This window comes from Adiantum capillus-veneris, chromosome 17 (assembly GCF_014529385.1).
Source record: "Adiantum capillus-veneris isolate H3 chromosome 17, ASM1452938v2, whole genome shotgun sequence".
Classification (NCBI taxonomy): domain Eukaryota; kingdom Viridiplantae; phylum Streptophyta; class Polypodiopsida; order Polypodiales; family Pteridaceae; genus Adiantum; species Adiantum capillus-veneris.
In genome coordinates, this window is record NC_140947.1 from 98,698,350 (window position 1) to 98,722,536 (window position 24,187).

The 24,187-nt window shown below is 42.2% G+C and overlaps 1 protein-coding gene across 4 annotated transcripts; it reads right to left on the reverse strand.

The window, feature by feature from the left end:
• Window positions 1-1,086: 1,086 nt before the first annotated feature.
• Window positions 1,087-22,208, reverse strand: LOC147437765 (4-hydroxy-tetrahydrodipicolinate synthase, chloroplastic-like). Of its 4 annotated transcripts, none has more exons than XM_086487240.1 (5): window positions 22,052-22,197; window positions 21,778-21,973; window positions 21,542-21,659; window positions 21,381-21,464; window positions 1,087-2,296 (listed from the first exon to the last, which is right to left on the reverse strand). In XM_086487240.1, exons 3-5 carry the CDS (start codon window positions 21,601-21,603, stop codon window positions 1,369-1,371), a joined length of 1,074 nt encoding a protein of 357 aa, XP_086343366.1. In that variant the 5' UTR covers window positions 21,604-21,659; window positions 21,778-21,973; window positions 22,052-22,197; the 3' UTR covers window positions 1,087-1,368. The 4 variants fall into 4 exon arrangements, with proteins under 4 accessions (XP_086343366.1, XP_086343368.1, XP_086343367.1 ...); XM_086487242.1 differs by having other exon boundaries at window positions 21,554-21,659; window positions 22,052-22,196; XM_086487241.1 differs by lacking the exon at window positions 21,778-21,973 and having other exon boundaries at window positions 21,554-21,659; window positions 22,052-22,208.
• Window positions 22,209-24,187: the final 1,979 nt, after the last annotated feature.

Sequence of the window (24,187 nt, forward strand, 5' to 3'; positions counted from 1 at the left end):
ATGCCACATGAGTGGTAAGGGTAAGCTTTGGCTAGACCTATTTCCCCTATTTTGTACCCTACCTTGAGACAGCTTCGGAAAAGGGAACATTTATCTGAAATCATCTTACTTCTTTTGCAGATAGGTTAAACATCTTCTTGCTCAATGTGGAGATCATCGGACTCTTTTCAATAAGATTCATGCCTTTGATAGAATAATAGATAGGGTCATGAGCAAAGATGAAACATGGTGAAGGTGACAAAAATTAAAATTAGAATTCAGATGGTTTTAACCCGAAAAAGTGTGAAAGAGAACGGCAAAAGTAGAACTTGAGATGCAACTCAAAGGTGTACTTGAGATACTCATATTGAAGAAAAAGTTCATAAGTTATCCCAAAAACTTATTCCATTTTTTTTCTAATCCATTCCCTCTTACAAGACCAAAAAGTGACCTTAAACTTGTCCTAATGCCAACATCGGGAGCTCTCTTCGCCATTTGAGTACATCATCTATTGTTTTCAACTGTCTAAAAGGAATTACAAGCCCGTTGTAAATGAGAGTGCACAATTTTCTTTAAGAGGTCAACCTCTCTCCCTTGATGATGGCCATAGACAATGGCTAGTACTTTTGACTACTAGAAACAGAAATATCAATTAACACTTGAACAGAAGGTGACTCTATTTAAACCTTCCACTCTTAAATAAAAAAGAAAGTCCAACTACTTTGAAGTAAGAAGTATTTTTCACGTCTCTGTAGCACAAACATTGAAAGAACATATAATATGCCTAGTTTCTATGCACAGCACATTCCTAAATCCTCATCCAAGGGCCAACCCAAAAGTCAAGGGAAGGAAGTAGCAATAACAAACCTCCTGCACTGTAAACACAAGTGTGGCAAGTCCAATCTTCTAAAAAACTTGAGTTTGAATGATTGTGCGTCGGGCCAATGGATTCTGGTACACATCTCATGGTCAAAGCATCATAGAAGTAAAGATGAGTAAAAAAGCAGGTAGTACTTTCAAAAATCGCTTTGTTGCTTACCTACACTATTCCTGTGCTTCCACAAAGCTTTCTTGCTTATCAATATACCATCTTCAAGAACAATCAACAAGACAAAGAATCCTAAATTGCAGGAAAGCCCATCCTGGCATATGCAAAATTTCTGGAAAACACACTGGACAGATGTAGCTCAAGTTGAAGCCCCCTCAATTTCAGCCTTCACACTGAGGTACACTTCATACAATGATGTGGAGATTCTGACAGCAAAAAGAGATGTTCCAGCACTGATGTCTCTTGGCGAGTGACCAACGCTGCTCAATCTTGCACAATTTGAGAGCCGATACAAAGATTTCGATTATTATTCAAGTTAAAAGAGTCCCAAATCTTACTCTTTAATAACGCCCTAGAAGAAGAAAGTCGCTGTCTTCCAAAACTCGCACCTCGTCATTACCGACGAAGTGCTGCCGTCCTACCTCTGCAACTATTCGAACAAATTGCTGCCTCTTCTCAATATTCAAGGGGACATATGGCAACCGAAAACCTGGCCTGATCAAACCCAGCTGTGCTAGAGCTGTATTTAAAGCAATTGGATTAGGTTCCGAGAACAGCCATTCTATAAGAGGTTGAAGCTTTTGATTCAAGCTCCTGTTCCTTCCATCGAAAATGAGGTCATGCATCAAGCCTGGAATGAGGTTGCTGGCAACAGAAATGACTCCACAAGCCCCAAAATCCCACCTTGCATCGTGGCATTGATCGTCATTTCCACTCCATACAGCTATACCAAGCTGACTATAATCTGCAATGCGAGCGTTACCTACACACTCTTTAACACCTGCAAAATTCTCACTGCCCAAGAGTTCCTCGATCACCCTTGGTGGAATGTCTTGACCTGTTCTAGCAGGGACATTGTATATCACACAAGGACCCATGGACAGAACACTCTGAAAGTGCACTACCAAGCCATCCAATGAAGTTTTCCCATAGTATGGATTGATGTGAAGAGCAGCATGCATACCAACAGCAAATCCCTGCTCTGTCGCATGTATTGCTTCCCTCGTTGAGTTACTGCCTGTGTTACCTATAACTTTGATTTCTCCACCAAAACAATTTACCGTGTGACCAATAAGCATAATATGTTCATCCCAGCTCATCAGCTGCCCCTCACCTGTTGTCCCGCCAACGATCACCCCTTCAACTCCATTCTTTATCTGCATATGTATCAATCCATCAAATGCCTCTAGGTCAAAGCGTCCATCTGGAAGGTAGGGTGTTTTGATTGCCGTAATGAGCCTCAGCTTCTTGATGTCTTCCACAGGGGTACTGCACAGCATCAATTCCCAGACATATATCAGTGACAAGAAAGAAGAACAGGCAACAAGAATAACCCCTAAGCAGGATTTGCATAATCAATTGTGCATGAAAAATAGTCATCTGCATAAGCACATAAATCATCCAGTAGTAGATACTGCAATACCCCCCCCCCCCCCCCCTTATCGTCATGAGTGTCTAATAGTGAGCATCAATATATGCTCTCAAAACAGCACACGAGGTGCACGTGCGTGCACACACACACACACAAAGAGGATACATCATTTCAAGACCTCCATTGCCACTCATTACAATCCGATAACGGCTGATCCCATAACAACTGTGCCAAGGGGACTCCATCCTAAATCCATAATCACCAAAGGGCTGCCTCATCAGAGGGTAATACATGATCAACACAAGACTGCTTGCCAAGGAAGCGCACTGCTGGAATAGGCAGCCAGTGGAAATCTGGATGTTCTGGAGGCATCACCAAACCCTAAAAGGCCAGCTATATATGATGATCATGACCAGTGTCAGCATTCGAGAAAACAAAAGTCCCATAGCAAGTGGCCGGAGGGATCCAAGAAGGCCCACCATCTCTCATGAGAAGGCAAGGTGATCTGTCATCTAAAGCACGGCATGCCACCACGAGCTGCCTTTCAAAACTCCAAGCAGCATGGCCTCTGTCAAATAAGACCAACCAAATTCTCAACAGGCACTGCATACAAGGGGACATATAAGACATGTCCAGCAAGGCATCGGAAAGATGAAACGAATCATCATGCACCAAGGCCATCACTGTCCATACAGCCAAACGGAGGAATAATGCAAGGTAAGGCACCTGCTTCCAAGGCTCCGCCGCAGGGAAAAAACCTCGGACTAAGAGCTTGGAAAGCAAGGCACTACTCAGGGCTCCCTCCTTGCGAAGGACAATAATGGTGCACCAGTGAACTCTAGGCCACATGTCTCTAGAGACACCTGAACCACCCCAACAGAAATTGCACACTAAGTAGTAAACCAGGCTGTCATTTGCAAGGAGGACCTGATTTCCAATCAAAGCTCTGCCAGCCAAAGACGAATTGCATGGAAGGATAGACTGAAAGACTGGTTCAAACTACTGCTCCATCAATGCCAACATGAAAACCCATACATCTACGAGTCTGGCTGGGTGCCAGCATACTGAAGTGATCTTCAGTTGCCAGACAGTCCTCGGCTCCCACCTGATAACCAAAGGACTTATGCCAATTAATAAGAGCACCACTTGTCAAGCAAAAGGTAGTGAGAGCTTCCCGTAGACCGTTGAGTATATGTGGATCGTACAGAGTGAATAACAGGGTCTCACGTAAAGTGACATAACCTCAACAAAGAATAGGAATAGATATGGGGCTAGCGGGCAACCTTGACCAAACCATCGTCCAATATGACCTCTGATAGTGTCACGAGAACCGAATAATAGAGATCGATAGCAAAAGATAGAGAAAGAGATCTTTGTATTGATGAATCTTTGTAGAGTTTTGATACAACAGAGAAGCAAAATATATGGGCGCACTCCGTTGTACGGAGTTCGAACCTCCCGACCACCCCCGAGCTTCAGTTCGCTTGCATGCAGCGTCTCACTCGCACTCGCACTCGCACTCTCACTCACACTCGCACTCGCACTCGCACTCGCACTCGCACTCGCACTCGCACTCTCACTCTCACTCTCACTCTCACTCTCACTCGCAGAAGAAGAGATCGGTGAATGATTCCCAAACGCACCACCCGTCGTGCTTTTATCCTTCTTTTCCTTGAAAAGCCTGCACGATTTTTGCACCAAGTATACCTGCGAGAATAATATAAGAACGTGATCGCTAAGCGATCCGTAAAGGTTAGATTTCTATCATGAAACTTTGAACAAATCCTGTTTCACACATTGATTTCTGCATCGCCTACAAAATAGCCAAAAGAACATACTCGTGCAACCAATTCAACATGATAATCAAAGTAAAAAAACATAATTATATACCTTCATAATCTCAATTGCCATACTCTACCATAAAGAAACAATCCACTTCTTGGTTGATAGCAGGGAGAACTGTATGATGTTGTATGTTTGTCTGTCCCTGTGTACACTACACTGCTGCTGCCTTCTGTTTGTTTTCATCATAACTTTTACAAACGAACTCAGAACAGAGCGATCCAGGTACTCAAAACGACGGGAATAGGTCTGGTCTACAAGGCATCGCGGACAGAATTGCGAAAAACATCTCTGTTTGGCTAAAAACGCAACTTTTAGGTCGCGACTCATAAAACTTTTATTTTTGGATCTCCACTACTTTTACAACTTATTTTAAGCCTACCCATGCATTTTAAGCTAAAACACATAAATATAAAACATTGATATTAATAAAAATCTCAATTTTACTGTTCATAGACAGACTATCTGTTATTCATTAATCTTTATCAAATCACTCTTTAGTGTATTATTTAAAAAAAAGAATATATGTTCTCTCTTAATATCTCAACTCATTCGTATAAGCTCTATTTAATAAACTATTCAACAATCTTTCAAATCGTGCTAAAGAAAGATATGCCCAGCTACATTCTTTTCGACTTTAAGAACTTCAAAGACTAGTCCTATTACATTCTCCCCTTATCAAAATTAACTCTGTCCTCAGAGTTGGTCTAAAGAGAGGAAAATTCTCTTTGCAAAACACTAAGATCATTCCATGATGCATTCTCTACTGGATAGTTCTGCCACTTAACCAAAACTTCCACAATGTCTTTATTTCTCAGATGTTTAAAACGCCTATCTAGTACTAAGTCTGGTTCTACAGTCAATGGTCCGTCATCTTTCAACTTAGAGTTGTCCTCTAAAACATGATGCACATTAAGAACATACTTTTTCAATAAACTCACATAGAATACATGATGCACTTTAACATGAGAAGGCAATTCCAATTTGTAAGCTAATGAACCAATGCGCTTCAAAATTTTAAATGGACCAACAAATCGCGGAGACAATCTTCTATCATCTCCAAGAATCAAATGAGACTTCTCAAGAATAACCTTTAAAAAACCATATCACCAGTTTCATACTCCACAACACGATGTTTCTTGTCATAATACAGTTTATGTCTCTTTTGAGATTCTCTAATATTCTCTCTGATTTCGGCCAACTCGCTATCCATTTTCTCAAGCATCTCACGTGACAGTTCTACTTTATTCCTCGAATTAAGAAAATGAATAGGTGTAGGATAGTTATAGCCATACATTGCCTCAAACGGAGTCATCCTAATAGATGAATGATATGAACTGTTGTATGCAAATTCCACCAAAGGCAAATATTCATTCCAATTAGATTGGTTTTCATTGACATACATTCGTAACATATCTTCTAAAATACGATTCACTCTCTCCGTTTCCCCATCTGTTTGAGGATGAAAAGCAGTAGAACATGCGTAACTGGGTACCTATAGAGTCAAAAGTCGCTCTCCAGAAATGAGAAGTGAACTTAGAATCTCTGTCAGACACTATGCTCTTGGGCATGCCATGCAAACGAAATATCTCTTTCATAAACAAGTATGCAATGATCAATGCAGTATAAGTTATTTTTACAGGAAAGAAGTGAGCTTGTGTTGTGAGTCTATCTACCACCAGAAAGATCGAATCATACCCTCCACGAGTAGTAGGAAGTCTAATGATAAAGTCCATGAATATACACTCCCACTTCTGTAAAGGAATGTCTAAGGGTTGAAGGTCACCAAGTATCCTCTTATGTTCAATCTTAACTTGTTGACATTGAAAGCATTCACGCATATAATTCTTAACATCCAATTTCATACGCGGAAAAAAAATGAACTTTTAATCTTTTCATGTGTCTTATTCAATCCAGGATGACCAGAAAAAGGTGAATTATGACACTCATGCAGAATTTGACTCTTAAAAGCAGAATTTGCACGAATACACAAGCGGTCATAATAATACAGATTTTCCTTATACAAGTGATATCTGTTCTCATACCTCTCACCAATATTCTCACGCAAGAATTTCAAAATAGGCATATAAAAAGAATCATTTTCAACTTCAGCATGCATATCATCAATCAAATTGGATCGCACAACAGTCAACAAATTACCCATGGGCGTACGACTCAATGCATCTGCAACTTTATTTTCTTTTTCACACAAATACTTCAAATCAAAGTCATACTCAGCCAGTAATTCAATCCATCTTCTTTGTCTGTTATTTAACAATGGCTGAGTGAAAATATACTTCAAGTTTTGATGATCAGTACGCAATTCAAATTTTACACCAAGCAAGAGATGACGCCAATGCTTCAATGCATGAACAACAGCAAGCAATTCTAGATCATGTGTTGCATAGTTCAATTCATGTCGTCTTAATTTCCTAAACTCATATGCAACCACTCTTCCTTCTTGTGTCAAAACACAACCTAATTGTTAACCACTAGCGTCACAGGACACAACAAATTGTTTGCCCATCTCAGGAACTTTTAAAACCAAATTTTCCGCTATTTTAGCCTTCAAGGTCTCAAAAGCAGTCTCACAGCTAGAAGTCCACACAAAACCCTTGTCTTTCTTGGTCAATTCGGTCAAAGGACTTGCTATCTTAGAGAAATCTTTAATGTGTGCTCTCTCATATTGTGCTAGACCCATAAAGCTTCTTACATCTCTTACTAACATAGTCTTAACTTTATCAAGATCAATGTGAATCCCCTCTTTAGAAATCACTCTTCCCAAATACACAATCTGATCCTTTGCAAAAGAATACTTACTTGCTTTGGCATACAATTATGTTCACGCAAAACCTCAAATGTTTTCTTTAAGTGCAATGCATGATCTTCTTCATTCGTAGAATACACAAAAATATTATCCAAGAATACCAGAATGAAGTCATCAAGATACGGGTGAAAAATATTATTCATTAAGCACATGAAAGTTGTTGGTGCATTAGTCAAACCAAAAGCAAGAACTCTAAATTCATAATGTCCATAACGTGTACGAAAAGAAATCTTTGGAATGTCCTCGACCTTAATGCGGATTTGATGGTAGCCAGAACGAAGATCAACCTTTGAAAATATTGTGGCACCACTCAAATGACTAAGCAGTTTATCTATGTGAGGAAGAGGATATTTGTTCTTAATGGTCTTTTTGTTTAATCCCCTATAGTCGATGCATAACCTATATGTACCATCCTTTTTCTTTTGGAATAACACAGGACTACCCCAAGGAGATACACTAGGTTTAATGAAACCCTTTTTCAAAAGATCATCAAGTTGTATCTTGAGCTCTTTAAGCTCATCAATATTGAACCTGTATGGAGATCTGGAATAAGGTGTCGCTCCTAGATATAGATCTATGGCATGGTCTACCGCTCTAGGCGGAGGTATACCAGGAAGATCGTCCGAAACACATCCTTAACTTCATGTAAGAGATCCTCTATAAATTCTCGATTTGTCCCTTTATGTTTATCCCCAGATTCTCTTTAATCTCATTAGCAAACACAAGCAACGTCTCACACTCTTATCTAAGTCACCTTATCAATTCCATTGCCAAAACTAGATTTAGAATCTCTTTCTTTCCACAAAGAGTGTGACTTATCATCATCAAATGATTAAAGATATATTTTTCTTTCTTAACAATCAATCAAAACATGATTTTCAATGATCTAATTGATACCAATGATAACATCATGCATATCAATGTTTATGTTATAGAAATCATCTTTATGATTTCGACTCTTCAAAGAAAAAAAAATAAAAAATTCTACTAACTCTTTCGTGGAACTATTATTACCACTAGTTAAGTCCACAAGTCTTTTAACTTCTCGATTTAATTTCAAGTTTAATTTCTCAATCAATTTAAACGATAAGAAGCAATGAATACTATCCAAATCAATTAAGAAATTCAAATTTTAATCTCAACTTCTACGCATAAATTCGATCTCACAGAAGCTTTCAAAGGACGTATCAAAGACATAAAACATCACAAAGAAGGGGTAGATGACTTACCTTTATCGTACGTATCGCCAAAAGTCTCCAATTGAGCCATCTTGGTACGTATTGTCTTATCGGTCACCTTGCTCAAGCATTCGAAAGTCTCGTGGTCGTGTTCTCAATATTGAAAGTATAATCCAAATCTTTGAGTTCTTCAATCCACGCTTCTAAATCTTCGCATATCTTTCTTATGCCATAAAACTCTTTAAGCTTAGCCTTCGTTAAGAATGATTTGGTTGTCGCTTCTTCCATATCGTCATCATTTCTTTTGGCGGTATCCCAACGCCGCAACGATGATTATTGTTTCCAGGTGGATTAGCATGGTTTTCACCTTCATGTTGGCCATCAAGGTCTACATAGATATCAAGCTCTCGTGCTGCTTTGCTCCGCAGAGCCTCAGCACACTCCCGATTTGCAATTTTCAGATCTTCTCATAGTCGCTGAATCAGGTCTTCTTGCTCCTTCATCCTCCTCTCGTATCCTTCCATGTCCAGAATCAACCGCTTGCTCTGATACCAATTGTCACGGGAACCGAATAATAGAGATCGATAGCAAAAGATAGAGAAAGAGATCTTTGTATTGATGAATCTTTATAGATTTTTGATACAACAGAGAAGCAAAATATATGGGCGCACTCCGTTGTACGGAGTTCGAACCTCCCGACCACCCCCGAGCTTCAATTCGCTTGCATGCAGCGTCTCACTCGCACTCGCACTCGCACTCGCAGAAGAAGAGATCGGTGAATGATTCCCAAACGCACCACCCGTCGTGCTTTTATCCTTCTTTTCCTCGAAAAGCCTGTACGATTTTTGCACCAAGTATACCTGCGAGAATAATATAAGAACGTGATCGCTAAGCGATCCGTAAAGGTTAGATTTCTATCATGAAACTTTGCACAAATCCTGTTTCACACATTGATTTCTGCATCGCCTACAAAATAGCCAAAAGAACATGCAACCAATTCAACATGATAATCAAAGTAAAAAAACATAATTATATACCTTCATAATCTCAATTGCCATACTCTACCATGAAGAAACAATCCACTTCTTGGTTGATAGCAGGTAGAACTGTATGATGTTGTATGTCTGTTTGTCCCTGTGTACACTACACTGCTGCTACCTTCTGTTTGTTTTCATCATAACTTTTACAAACGAACTCAGAACAGAGCGATCCAGGTACTCAAAACGACGGGAATAGGTCTGGTCTACAAGGCAACGCGGACAGAATTGCGAAAAACATCTCTGTTTGGCTAAAAACGCACCTTTTAGGTCGCGACTCATAAAACCTCTATTTTTGGGTCTCCACTACTTTTACAACTTATTTTAAGCCTACCCATGCATTTTAAGCTAAAACACATAAATATAAAACATTGATATTAATAAAAATCTCAATTTTACTGTTCATAGACAGACTATCTGTTATTCATTAATCTTTATCAAATCCGTCTTTAGTGTATTATTTTAAAAAAAGAATATATGTTCTCCCTTAATATCTCAACTCATTCGTATAAGCTCTATTTAATAGACTATTCAACAATCTTTCAAATCGTGCTAAGGAAAGATATGCCCAGCTACATTCTTTTCGACTTTAAGAACTTCAAAGACTAGTCCTATTACAGATAGTGACACAGCTAGACGTAAATTAATAAGCTACAACTCCTACAATGCACTATGAGGGAAAGCCCAATCATCTGTAAAGTCCCCCTAAGAAACCCCAAATCCTCATTATATGCCTTCTCAAAATTGAGAAGGATAATAACCACTGGCTATCCTGAATGTCGTGCCCACTCAACTGCGACAATATAGTTCAACATGTATCCGTCTTGAACAAAAATACATGGAGATGATTGGGCAAGAAAGGCCGCGATCGTGCACTAACAATCTGAGCCAAAATCTTATAACAGAGGTCACGAGAGTAATTGGTCTCTAGTAGTAAGTAGGTCAAATCTCTGTCCCTCTGTATAAGAAAGATCAACCCAGAAGACATAGTGGGAGGCATCAATCCTGTATCAAAAATATGTTGCAAACCCTGCAGTAATACATGGCAAAGCATATACCAATGCTGCAAGAAAGGTTAACGTATCGATCCATCCTTGCCAAGACAAGAGGCACCATTAATTCCTAGTACTCAATCAAGCATCTCCTGCATAGAGTAACCGAGCCATCAAAATCCGACATATATTATCCATCAAATATGAGACCAAACATCAAGCATAATGCAGCAAAGTAACCAGAGGCAATACCAAGAACCTTGTTTGAGTGACTGTGCAGAACATCTACTGAATCACGCAAAGCCCAAACCAAGCTCCCAATGGGGCGCTCCCAAAAATGTGCAAAGACATCATAATTCATCCTATCAGCTTTGGATAACCATGTAGATACTGAAGCATGATAGGAATTTAGATTTCTCGGGCTGAAAGAGTGAGTCGCCCTAGTGTCAGACTCATGCTCACCCAAAAAGTCATCCCTTGGAAATCCTCAAGACGTTTGTTCATACATCCTAAGCTTGTCCTGTACAGGAAGTTGGAAATTAACTTATTACAAAAACTTGCAGAGGTTTATGAGGAATTCATTTCCTTGGGTTTATAGTGGCTTACCTATATATTCTAGAATGGTAGGAGGATACTCTTGATTTGAGTTCAAATGGGTCTGTTTTGGTGCTCCCAAGGATCCATCTTGCACACATGACACAAACCAAGCACATAAGCAATTGATATCTTCACTCTTCTCCCGGCCATAGAGCCAAACTAGTTCATCCCCTAGCTTGGGGAGTGTGCACCTACCCTGGCCTAGTGCCACACCTCAAGAACTAGACTCCCATGGCACTAGTGTACACAAACTTTCGCCAAGGTGTCTGGGCAGGCACTGCTAAGGGTATATAGTCCAAGTGCTATGATCACACAAGATAGCTCACAAATGAGCCAAGGGGCCTGACCCACACTGGCACGGCATAGGTCAAATCTCCATCCTAATTTCTAGTGATCTAACACTTCTCTCCTTACATTGAATTGTTGTCCTCAATAGTTTCCTTGTGATAAAATCAGAATCCAATTCTTCAGCCACTTCACCAACTTGCAATTGACTTAGGTCAATGTTTCCACTTATCCGATACTCTAAGCAAGAGGTCCAATGAGACCTTTGGCCAAGGACATGTCACTTGTTAGAGTTATGGCATCTCTCTAAATTTGTCTAGTTGGTCCCAGTTTCTCCCAGGGACAAGTGTTAGGGAGTGAGGGTTGTTTTGTGGCTGCGCTCGGCTAGCGTGAGGTAGTTTTCTCATGTCAGGACATTGCAACCATGTTTAGCTCAAGGGTTTGGCTCTCTCTATGGCCACGTATCTTCTTGCTGGCAAGGGATATTTATTCCCTCCAAGTCTTGAACAAATTCAAGAGCTACAAATATCTTATCCTTGGTGACAAGGATTCAAAGAAGATATGGTTTGCCATAAATAACCTCAAAAGGATCTTTTCCAGTAGAGGAATGTACAGTGTTATTATAGGCAAATTCTACGAGAGGTAGATACTTCTCTCATTCTCGTTGGTCATCTGAGACATAGCACTTTAAAATGTATAGCACTGTGCAGTGTGGAGTAAGTGATTTTGCTTTGTCCATTTGTCTGAGGGTTATAAGCTGAAGAAAAATTTAGCTTGGTTCCTAGGTTCGTAAAAAGTGCTCTTTCACGGGGACGATTCTAGACTGACTTGACTGAACTGAACCCTTGTCATGTAGTTTGTCCACGGACAGATAGGGTTGGCTGTGTCACGTGACATCCCCTTCTTTTCAAAGTGAGATACTGATACCGAATTGTATGACGTCGAGGGAGATCGCCAATAGCATCCGGAATCCTGGAAAGAACTCTTCGACGGCCCACTCTGATGTGTGGGTCATGCGATACTTGAACTTCATAAAGATTTGCAACGCTTGCTTCTTTGGGCCGCGCCGAAAGCGACACAAAGTCTTTTGAGGCTCCTTCGATGCTTCAACTTTGTCAATAGTCACGCGTCTACCGTCTTCAAGAATCTCCGAGACTGAAAATTCCTGAAACCACTTCCGACACAAAAACATGAACATACCCATTCCATGTAAAGTGACTAGAAAAATACTATTCTTTCGAAAAAATTGTGCATGCAATGCAGATGAACATAGAGACGGAGTGCCAAACCGTTCATCAAACACATGCACACAATGAGATCGAATCTTGACTTTCCGATCTAAATCAATCAACTGTGGCAAAACACAATGGCAATGCCTATGCTTGATGCTCAATCTTTCTTGTGCTCTTTCAGATACTGTGTCATGCCAAGGAAGAGACATGGAATGTGAATTCCTTGAATGCAAACATTTCTTCTTTCCATGAATAATCCGCATACATCCGTGCTCATTCATGAGTGAATCGTGCTCATCGTACAATATGTCATGCCTGTGAAAAGGAATCACATAAGGACGGTGCCTAAAATACAGGAAACGATCACGAATGAAACACTTGAACAATGCGTGCCGACTGATCATTCGAACACATAGTACATCTTGTGATGGTTCTCTGGACCTAGGCTCGAGAGCCAAGATCAATTCTTCATGATTGATTGAATCTTCCCGTGGGGGTTCCGTGGACCTAGACTCGAGAGCCAAGATCGGTTCTTCGTGATTGATCGAATCTGCAATGAGATTAGCTTCACTAGAGAAAGTATCAACTAAACCATCATCCTTGTGAACAATCACATCATCTTCCTGCAAATCATCATGCTTGTCATTATCATTCAAATCATCATGCTTATCATTGTCATTCAAATCAGCATGCTCATCATTATCATTCGATTCATTATGCTTATCATTATGCAAATCTTGTGTGTCATGCTTTGGAGAAGAAGAGACTGAGAGAGTCTCCTTTTCCCAAATCTCTTGCATCTGTGTTTGAACTTGAGAAAAGAATCGGAACAAGGCGGCTTTCCTTTCGTTGTGCTCATGCTCTATGGCTGCCATTCTTTCTTCGTGTTCACGCTGTATTTCTGCTTTTCTTTCTTCGCGTTCTAGCTTCCTTGCTTCGCGTTCTAACTTGCTGTCCATAAGCATCTGCTCCAACTCCTCCATAGGAGTTAGTGCAATCCTTGGCGTAGATGGAGAAGCGGGAGGGTCGGAAAAACCTCCTGGTGGGGAAAACTCTTCTTCGCCACTCCCATGCTCACCACCTCCAAGCGAAGTATCCATTCCGCTTCGAGTGATGACCATCCACTGAAGTCTTGGGTTCTTAAGTTCACGAGGAACTTGGGCTCTTGTGGTTCTTGGTTCTTGGGTTCTTGAGGTTCTTGAGGTTCTGGAGGCTTGAGGTGCTTGAGGTTCTTCTTTAGCTTGCAATTTGTGTTAGAGAAGGATCTTCTCTTACCCGAGCTCTTCTCTTTCCCGCGGGCGCACCCCTTGGCAACCTTGTGCTCACACCAAGGTTGCTTTTTCCCACCTCACGTCGATTGGCCGGCCGCTAAGTGCACGGTCCGCTCTCAATGAGTGAAAAGAGAATCAAGGGGAGGCTGGATAAGCCTTTTTTTCTTGGGTTTCCTGTCACTCTTCAAAAACACGATTAGGAATCGACACGCCCAAGAGGACTTGGGTTACGTGCGACCGCAATAAGCAAAAAAAAATTCTTGTGATTCTTTCCTTGAGTGATACAGAACACTTCCAAAGCTCTGATACCAATGTAAGGTGAAGCCCTAGCATTAGCAGTTTCCCCCGCAGATAGCAGATGAGCCCTAGCATTAGCAGTTTCCCCCGTAGATAGCAGATCAGCCCTAGCGTTAGCAGAATCCACAGTGACAACAGATTTCAGCCCTAGCGTTTTTGGAGCAGCTGGACATTCAGCGTTTTGCAATTCCATCGCGACAGATTCAGCCCTAGACTCAGCGTTTTCAGTTTTCAGCAGTCCGAACCGCAACAGAAGTCCCGAACCTCGCAGATCTCACCTTCCCGCAGCAGTTCCTCGCCGCACAGTGGGATCCATCAAAGTTTACAGTTTCAGCCCGGAAAACGCAGATTTCAGCATCTGCATTTTCAGCGCGTCGTCGCTGCAACGTTGCCATCGACATCGTCACTGACATAGAGTCAAAATTCAGCAGATAAAGATTTGCAGATTTTAGCCCTTAGCATTTTCAGATTTCAACCCATCTCGTCGTCGTCCTCATCGTCGTCGACATCGTCGGCAAGTAAAAAGCATTGTAGAGTTTTGTGCAATCAATAGTAGACCCCTCTCGCCATAGAGAGTGGGGCCTTCGGAGGAGGGTTTGACAACATTCTGGTGTCGTATTCTTCTCTCTCTATCTCTCAGTCTCGGTACCTTCATTCACAATGTGCACCACTTTGTTTGTCCATTGCAGTCTGTCACTAAAGGAACAGAAGGCTCTCCCTTCCATAAGTAAAAGGAACCCTTGATCACAGTTCGGAGCACTCATCTTGAGCAAAGTTCAACATTCACTTCCGTTGCACCTTACATTGGTATCAGAGCTTTGACAGTGTTCTATATCACTCAAGGAAAGAGCCACATAATTTTTATTTTTATTTTTGCTTGTTGCGATCGCACGTAACCCAAGACCTCTCGGGCGTGTCGATTCCTAATCGTGTTTTGAAAGATCGACAAGAAACCCAAGAAAGAAGGGCTTGTTTAGCCTCCCCTTGTGCCTCTTTTCACTCATTGAGAGCGGACCGTGCACTTAGCGGCCGACCAATCGACGTGAGGTGGGAAAAAGCAACCTTGGTGTGAGCGCAAGGCCGCCAAGGGGTGTCCGCGGGAAAGAGGAGAGCTCGGGTGAAGAGAAGATCCTTCTCTAACACAGGTTGCAAGCTAAAGAAGAACCTCAAGACCCTCAAGAATCTCAAGAACCCAAGAACCCAAGTTCCTCGTGAACTTAAGAACCCAAGACCACAAGAACCCAAGACTTCAGTGGATAGTCATCACTCGAAGCGGAATGGATACTTCGCTTGGAGGTGGTGAGCATGGGAGTGGCGAAGAAGAGTTTTCCCCACCAAGAGGTTTTTCCGACCCTCCCCCTTCCCCATCTACGCCAAGGATTGCACTAACTCCTATGGAGGAGTTGGAGCATATGTTTATGGACAGCAAGTTAGAACGCGAAGCAAGAAAAGCAGAAATCGATCGTAAGTACGAAGAAAGAATGGTAGACATAGCGCGTGAGCACGACGAAAGAGAAGCAAAATTTAATCACGAGAATAAAGCAAGAATGCAAGAAATGTTGCGACTCTTTTCTCAAGTTCAGGCACAAATGCAAGAAATTCGGGAAAAGGAGACTCTCTCAGTCTCTTCTTCTCCAAAGCATGATACACAGGATTTGCATGATGATAAGCATGATGAATCGAATGACAATGACAAGCATGATGATTTGCATGATCAAGATGTGATTTCTCACAAGCATGATAATTTGCAGGAAGATGATGTGATTTCTCACGAGCATGATGATTTGCAAGATAAAGAAGATGTGATTGTTCACAAGAATGATGGGTTAGTTGATACTTTTTCTAGTGAAGCTAACCTCATTGCAGATTCGATCAATCACGAAGAACCGATCTTGGTTCTCAAGTCGAGGTCTACAGAACCCCCTCAGAAAGAACCGATCTTGGCTCTCAAGCCTAGGTCCAGAGAACCCCCACAGGCAGTATTATGTGTTCGAATGATTAGTCAACACGCATTGTTCGAGTGTTTCATTCGTGATGCTTTCCTGTATTTCAATCACCGTCCTTATGTGATCCCTTTTCCTAAGCATGACATATTGTACGTTGAGCACGATTCACTCATGGATGAGCACGGATGTATGCGGATTGTTCATGAAAAGATGAAATGTTTGCATTCAAGAAATTTACATTCCATGTCTCTTCCTTGGCATGACACAGTTTCCAAAAGAGCACAAGAAAGATTGAGCATCAAGGATAGGCATCTCCATTGTGATTTGCCACAGTTGATTGATTTAGATTAGGAAGACAAGATTCGACCCCATTGTTTAAGTGTGTTTGATGAACCGTTTGGTACTTCGTCTCTATGTTCATCTGCATTGCATGCACAGTTTTTTCGAAGAAATAGTCTTTTTCCAGTCACTTTACATGGATGGGTATGTTCATGTTTTTGTGTTCGAAGTGATTGCAAGAATTTTCAGCCTCGGAAATTCTTGAAGAAGGTAGACAAGGTAGACGCATGACTATAGACGAAGTGGAAGCATTGAAGATGACTTTGTGTCACTTTCGGCGCGGTCCAAAGAAGAAGACTTTGCAGACCTTTATGAAGTTCAAGTATCGCACGACCCACACATCAAAGTGGGCCGGCGAAGAGTCCTTTCCAAGATTCCACACCCTGTTGGCGATCTCCCTCGACGCCATACAGTTCGGTACCGGTACCTCACTTTGAAAAGGAGGGGATGTCACGTGACACATCCAACCCTATGTGTCCGTGGACAAGCTACAACATGACAAGGGTTCAGTTCAATCAAGTCGGTCTAAAATAGGAAGTGATCTGGCACTTTTGTGGGTCTGTTCGCAAACCGTGCATGTCCAGACACTTAGATTAGATGCATATCCTCTGGTTGCACACAGCATGATCATCAGAATACAGTCAGAACCCGTCAGTAGTATTTTTACAATGCATAGACTTATTTTTCCTATTTTTGATAATTTTCACTTATTATTTTAAGTGACTTTTGTTGGGAACTAGGTAGGGCAATTTTGCTAAGATAACATATAAGGAAACCAGAGCTAGCACTTTCTGGCAGAAGAGGCAGCACGAACAGTTTGTTCATCAGGCAGCTTCTCAGCAAGACCCCCCCCCGCAACAACTCTAGCATTTTCACTCACCAAAAGGCCTAGTGTTTTTGCATCAGATCAGCCAACATTTTTGCACTTGCAGATTCTCGACGACAGTACGACCTCAAATCAGCCCTAGCATTAGCAGATTCCCCTGTAGATAGCAGATCAGCCCTAGTGTTAGCAGACTCCACAACGACAACCGAATTCAGCCCTAGCGTTTTTGGAGCAGCATGACATTCAGCGTTTTGCAATTCCATCGCGACAGATTCAGCCCTAGACTCAGCGTTTTCAGTTTTCAGCAGTCCGAACTGCAGTAGAAGTCCCGAACCTCGCAGACCTCACCTTCCCGCAGCAATTCCTCACCGCACGGTGGAATCCATCGAGGTTTACAGTTTCAGCCAGGAAAAGGCAGATTTCAGCATCTGCGTTTTCAGCGCGTCGTCGTTGCATCGTCGCCATCGACATCGTCACCGACATAGAGTCAAAATTCAGCAGATAAAGGTTTGTAGATTTCAGCCCTTAGCATTTTCAGATTTCGGCCCTCGTCCTCATCGTCGTTGACATCGTCGGCAAGTCTAAAGCATTGTAGAGTTTTGTGCAATCAATAGTAGACCGCTCTCGCCATAGAGAGTGGGGACTTCGGAGGAGGGTTTGACAACATTCTGGTGTCGTATTCTTCTCTCTCTATCTCTCAGTCTCAGTACCTTCATTCACAGTGTTCACCACTTTGTTTGTGTCCATTGCACTCTCTCACTAAAGGAACGGAAGGCTCTCCCTTACGTAAGTAAAAGGAACCCTTGAGCACAGTTCGGAGCACTCATCTTGAGCAAAGTTCAACATTCACTTCCGCTGCACCTTACACCAGGGCTGGTCTATGGTGCAAAAATGCCATTGTTGATGCTGTGTTGCAAAAACGCTACGCCTTGCTGGGGGATCTTGCTGAAAAGTTGCCTGTTGAGCAAGGTGCTCTTGTTGCCTCTTCAGCTAGAAAGTGCTAGCGCTAGGTTTCTATTTATAAAACTTAACAAAATTGCCCTACCTACTTTCCAACAAAAGTCACTTAATAAATAATAAGTGTCAAAATAGGGAAAATAGGTCTATGCAATGTAAAAATGCTCCTGACGGGATCTGATGGAAATCTGATGATCATGCTGTGTGCAACCAGAGGATATGCATCGTCATGCTGTAGCTTGTCCACGTGACACAGCCAAGTTGTTCAGAAAATTTACCCATTCAAATTGGTACCAATAAATTTATAAATTTATTTTATGTGCACAAAAGTCATTTTCATTTCTCTGTAGCCGTAGCTAAAAATATTACAGGGTCAGGCAGATAGTGGTTGGCCCTACATAGAGACGAGGGGGGTCACCTCTTAAGCATGCAGAGAACCCCAAGAAGGGCCCCAAGGAGATGGCACTTAGAGGCCAGCAGGCAATAAGGGGCCAACCATAGCGTTTTGGGACAACCTCCCAAACCAGCATTTTTGGGCATCAAGCCATGAGCAGAGGTTGCGGAGATGTGTAGTAGGAGGGGAAGTGTCACAAACTGGTGACGTGGCTGCCCAGTACACACACACACCCTCCCCTTGCAGGAATTCCCCGAAATGCAGGCAGAAAAGCTGATGTGGCAGCCTCCACGTTTTGCAACGCGATCCATGGACGCTATACGGAATTTCCGCTTTTTGCGGCGCTGTTTACGACAGCAGGGCAGAATTTTGGACTTGCTTTTTCGCTACACAAGTTGCAAGAGAAAAGAGAGAAAGAGCTTTTGCTTTATTTTTGAAAGCTTTTAACTTTGAAGCTTTTGGGGCTCTGATTTTGGCATCCCTTGTAAAATTTTTACAAGTGTGGGCAGGCCTCCCACTTCTCAGAGCATCTGGACGCAGAGTCTGAGAGTGAAAGCCTCCCACTCCCTTGTACTGTGAGTTGCACATTAATACAAAAAGAAATACCGAAAGGGGCGCCAGTCTTTGGGGCCAATATCTCTAGGCACGGAACTCCGCCGGGCCAATGTCGAATCAATTGTAAACTGTGAACTGTTTTGAAGTGAATTCTTGTGATGTCGCCGTAGAATCTCGACTTGGAGTGTCCTAGTCTGTTACAGGCAACCAATCAGGCACATGATGGTCCTTACATATCCACTGCACAGTCAATTCTCCATGCAAATGGAGCAACAATCCTAGATCAGATGATCCTCTTGGCATGTCTTCCTATGCCAGGAAGAGATCTAGACTTGTCCTCCTCGTGCTTGCTCGGTGGTTTCTCAGTTGTTACCGGAGGTCTTATGTGCAGGAGCAGTTGGCAGTGTCAGTAGTAGTCGCAATTGTGTGTACCTCGGGCCTATCCATTGGGGCATATCAGATCTAGGCCATACCACCTTTTGTCACTTCTATGAGCAGCTTGTTATCAGCATGGAGAGCCTTTACCACGTCTCTCTTTTGTTCACTCTCTCTGTCTTTCTCTACCTCAGTGATGTCTCTTCTCCACAAGTGCCTTGTTCATATATGTAGCATTGCAGGTGTTCTAGATCGGAGTCTAGGTGTGTAAGGTACAGCGGAAGTGAAAGTTGAACTTTGCTCAAAATGAGTCTCGAACTGTACTCAAGGGTTCCTTTTACTTACGGAAGGGAGAGCCCTCCGTTCCTTTAGTGAGAGAGTGCAAATGATCACAAACGAAGTGAATGACACTGTGAATGAAGGTGCTGAGACTGAGAGATAGAGAGAAAAATACGACACCAGAATGTTATCAAACCCTTCTCCAAGGGCCCCACTCTTTATGGCGAGAGAGGTCTATACTATCGATTGCACAAATCTGGTACAATGGTCTAGCTGCAATGGACTTGCCGACGATGTCGACGACAATGATGATGGCGACGAGACGAGCTGAAAACTGAAAATGCTAGGGGCTGAAACCTGCAAATCTACTATTTGTTGAAGACACTGTGTCGACGAGGATGGCGATGGCGATGGCGACGACGATGCGCTGAAAACGCAAATACTGAAATCTGCGGACAACGGGCTGAAACTGAAAACGTTGGCTGATATGACCGTGCGGCGAGGATCTGCTGCTAGTGCATGAGATCTGCGAGGTTTGGGGCTGATCTTGCGGAGTCTTAAGTGCTGAAAATGGAAAACGTTGATGCTATGGCTGGGGAATCTGCAAAACGCTGATGTTGATCTGCAATTGCAAAAACGCTAGGCCTGATCCTGTGATCTGCTAACACCAAGGCTGATCTACAATTTGCAAAACGCCAGGGCTGGTCTGCAATTGCTGAAAAACGCTAAGTAATTCTGCCTATTCTTGCTGAGAAGGTGCACTGCAAGTGTAGGTACTTTGCTGCCTCTTTTGCGAGAAAGTGCTAGCGCTAGGTTTCTTTTAAAGAGACTAGCAAATTTGCCCTACTCACTTTCCCAACAAAGTCACTTATTAATAATAAGTGAAAAATGGCTAAAATAGGGAAAATAGGTTTTGTGCACTGTAAAATGCTCATGATGACTATTGACTGTCATGCTGATGATCATGTTGTGTGCAACCAGAGGATATGCAACTACTCTAAGTGCCTGGACATGCACGGCCTGCGCACAAGCTCACAAAGGTGCCAGAACACTTCCTAAGTTGACCTGAACCCTGGACTTGAAGTGGCTTGTCCACATGCACATAGGGTTAGATTACACGTGACAAGATATCCACCGGATCATAGGCTGGTTCTTTGTCTTCATTGCATCCTCTGCTGCCTATTCTGATAAGACCAACCCGAGGTCAAGTGTAACCTAGCGAGCACTATCCTCCAGGTTGGGAACCTCCTCAAGTAGAACAGCCAATCCACCCTATCCCAAACGTTCTTCAAACAGCTAGTGTGGAACATTAAATGAACACTGAATATGACGGTGAATCCAACTTATAGGATACCATACTGATAATTAAGGGCAAATACCGGTGCAATGTGTCCCATGTGTATTTCAAGATATATTTGCATGCCCAAGTTAACTATGTAGTTTAGCATACAAAGTGGCATTGTCTTGTGCAATCGTGATAATTTTTTCCATATCTTGCAAAAAATCTGCAACGGACTGCAATTGACCCCCTTGGACCCTTAAATCCAATAGGGATAGGTGGTTTTGGCTCATAACCATAAATAAGCTAGCAAGTAATGCTCTTGGCTATTGAGTCACCAAAATTCAAAGCAACTTACGAATGCCTTCATTTGAGTGTAATTTTGAAATCATTAAACAATCTCATATGCTCGTGAACATAAACACCCAGCCATAGTGAGACATATAATGGCAATGCTAAAAAAATGGACAAACCTGTTCTTGACTTCCCTGCTTCGCATGGGAAGAGCAGGAGCTTGCATAATTGCGCACCTTGGCATAATCCATCCCTTCTGACTCCTGTGTTTCCGTCAAATTCTTTAAGCGAAAGGAAGCAGAGGACTGTAAAAACCTGTATAAGAAGATCACTTATATACCAAGTGTCAAACCTATGAATGGGTTGGACTGATGTCTGAACACGCTTCAGAGTGGACAACATCTCTTTAGTCAGCTCAAGAAGGGGAACCTCAACTCATCCATGCATAGACTGCACCTCTGCAAAAATGTAAGATAGTAGACTTCATCTCTGAAGCATAACAATATCAACAAATAACTTGCACATATTCGCAATACACAAATCCATGGATATGAAAACCTCATTGAGGAGGTTTACCTCACACATATACGCAATACACGCATAAACTGATATGAAAACCTCAGTGAGGAGCGCCACTCATGGCACTTTAATCAACATTATACGGACATGTGCGTGACAGCAACCCAACTCGCATGTGCAAACATCTACAATGTCTGCACACATTTCAAGCGAGCTGCATGGGCCATCTATGGAATCACGCTGAAGTACAAGACTGCGAACATAGAGACCCACAAAATGAAAAATTGCAAGTACGTGTGTACAACAGAAGAAGCATTAGAAAGAGGGAAACCTGATGATGTCAAGGGAAGCCCAATCAACGCCATTTAGTGCTGAACACGATCAGGCGCACGCAGCTGACATGTTCCTTAGGTTAATCTGATCAAGTGACAAGTACTCGAATTTTACTAAGCTGAGTTTGCGGCAATTTCTTGTTTGAAGGAGAATCGATCCCTGATTCCAGCAATTAATCGTACAAAGAAAGAATCTCATAGTGTTATCTATTTTATTTTAATTTTTTGCAAAACTCACCATAGCCAAAATCGCAACTCTGGCTGGAGGTTCATCCACCTTATCTTTAACTCGCTTTCTTAATCGCCAATTGAACGAAGTAAAAAGAGAGCGTTGCTTGCGATCTGCCTCAGTAGCCCATCGCAAATAGTACTCTGGCCAAGCCTCCTTCAACACTCCTTCACACATATTGCATATGGGGCAGAAGGGCCCCATCATTTTTGCTGTCAAGTTCAACTCGACTCATCGCAAGAAAGCTGACATCTCAATGATAATTATGTTGGCATCAACGTAGGCAACATCGTTTCCTCATACATGAAGTCATTGAATGTATAAGGGATGGTGCTCAATTCCAAGAGAGATATTGCAACAAGGGTTGAATATACCCTTTTACAAGACATTGACATGGATGAGAGTATGTATGTGAAACAAGGGCCCCTCTCCAGTTGCAATCATCTACGGGTGCATCTTGAAGGCATCTGGCTCTCCGCAAGATGCTGATATGGGTCAAAATAAACATTTACTATTATATTGTTAGTCAGAGGCTGTTGAAAAAAGATATCGTGGCCACATCAATGTGCTTGGCACTGTCTTAGTTGATATGTATGCAAAGTGGGGGCCTCTCTCCAAATGCAATCACCTATGCGTGCATCTTGAAGGCATTTGGCTCTATGCAAGATGTTGATATGGGCACAAAAATTCAATCAAAGTTTGTTGAAAAAAGATGTTGTGCTTGGCATTGTCTTGGTCAATTTGTCTTGGTCAATTTGTATGCCAAGTGGGGTGCGCTTGAGAAAGCAGGGCAAGGAATGCCATCTATTTTCTACAGACGCGAAGCAAGGGCCTCTCAATCATCTACAATTGCATCTTGCAATCATCTACGGATGCATCTTGAAGGCATCTGGCTCTCCGCAAGATGCTAATATGGGCCAAAAACATTTACTATTACATTGTTAGTCAAAGGTTGTTGAAAAAAGATGTTGTGGCCATATCAGTGTGCTTGGCACTATCTTAGTCGATATGTATGCAAAGTGAGGGCCTCTCTCCAAATGCAATCACATATGTGTGCATCTTGAAGACATCTGGCTATACGCAAGATGATGATATGGGCACAAAAATTCAGTTAGAGGCTGTTGAATAAAGATTTTGTGCTTGGCATTGTCTTGGTCAATTTGTATGCCAAGTGGGGTGTAGAAAGCAGGGCAAGGAATGCCATCCGTTTTCAGCAGATGCGAAGCAAGGGCCTCTCTCTGGCTGCAATCACCTATGCATGCATCTTGAAGGTATGTCGCTCTAGGCAAGATGTTGATATGGGCACAAAAATTCACAATTATATGTTAGTCAGAGGCTCTTGGAAAAAGATGTCGTGCTTGGCACTGCCTTGGTTGATATGTATATCAAATATGGTGCACTACAAGATATACCCAACATGGCTGTGGCAATAACGAAGTAATCAGATTTTTCACCAGATGCAAAAGAAGGGTCCTTTTTCATGGCTAGGATGTTTTCATGAGATATGCACAAGATGGTTGTGGCAACGAAGCATTGAGATGTTTTTAGCACATGTGAAGGAAAGGCCTTCCTTCAAATGCGATCACCTATGCAATTAGGGGCTATGTTGGTCTGTTGCAAAAACATTTTGTGCTTGGCAATGTGGCAAGCTTAATGAGTCCAAAACATTACTTGACAACATGGTTATGCAGGTTATGCACATGAAGGACGAGATTGATTTGTTCTAAATTGTCTTGAGTAGATGCAATGTGAGGGTGTTTCGCTAAATGCAGTGACATACGTTTGCACATTGAAAGCTTGTGCCACAAGCAAAGCTATTGATAGGGGGAAGTAGATTCATGATGAGATTCTAAGGCAGGGGTTTTTGAAAATCCATATCATGCTGGGTGGGGTGGTGTGCTCCTAG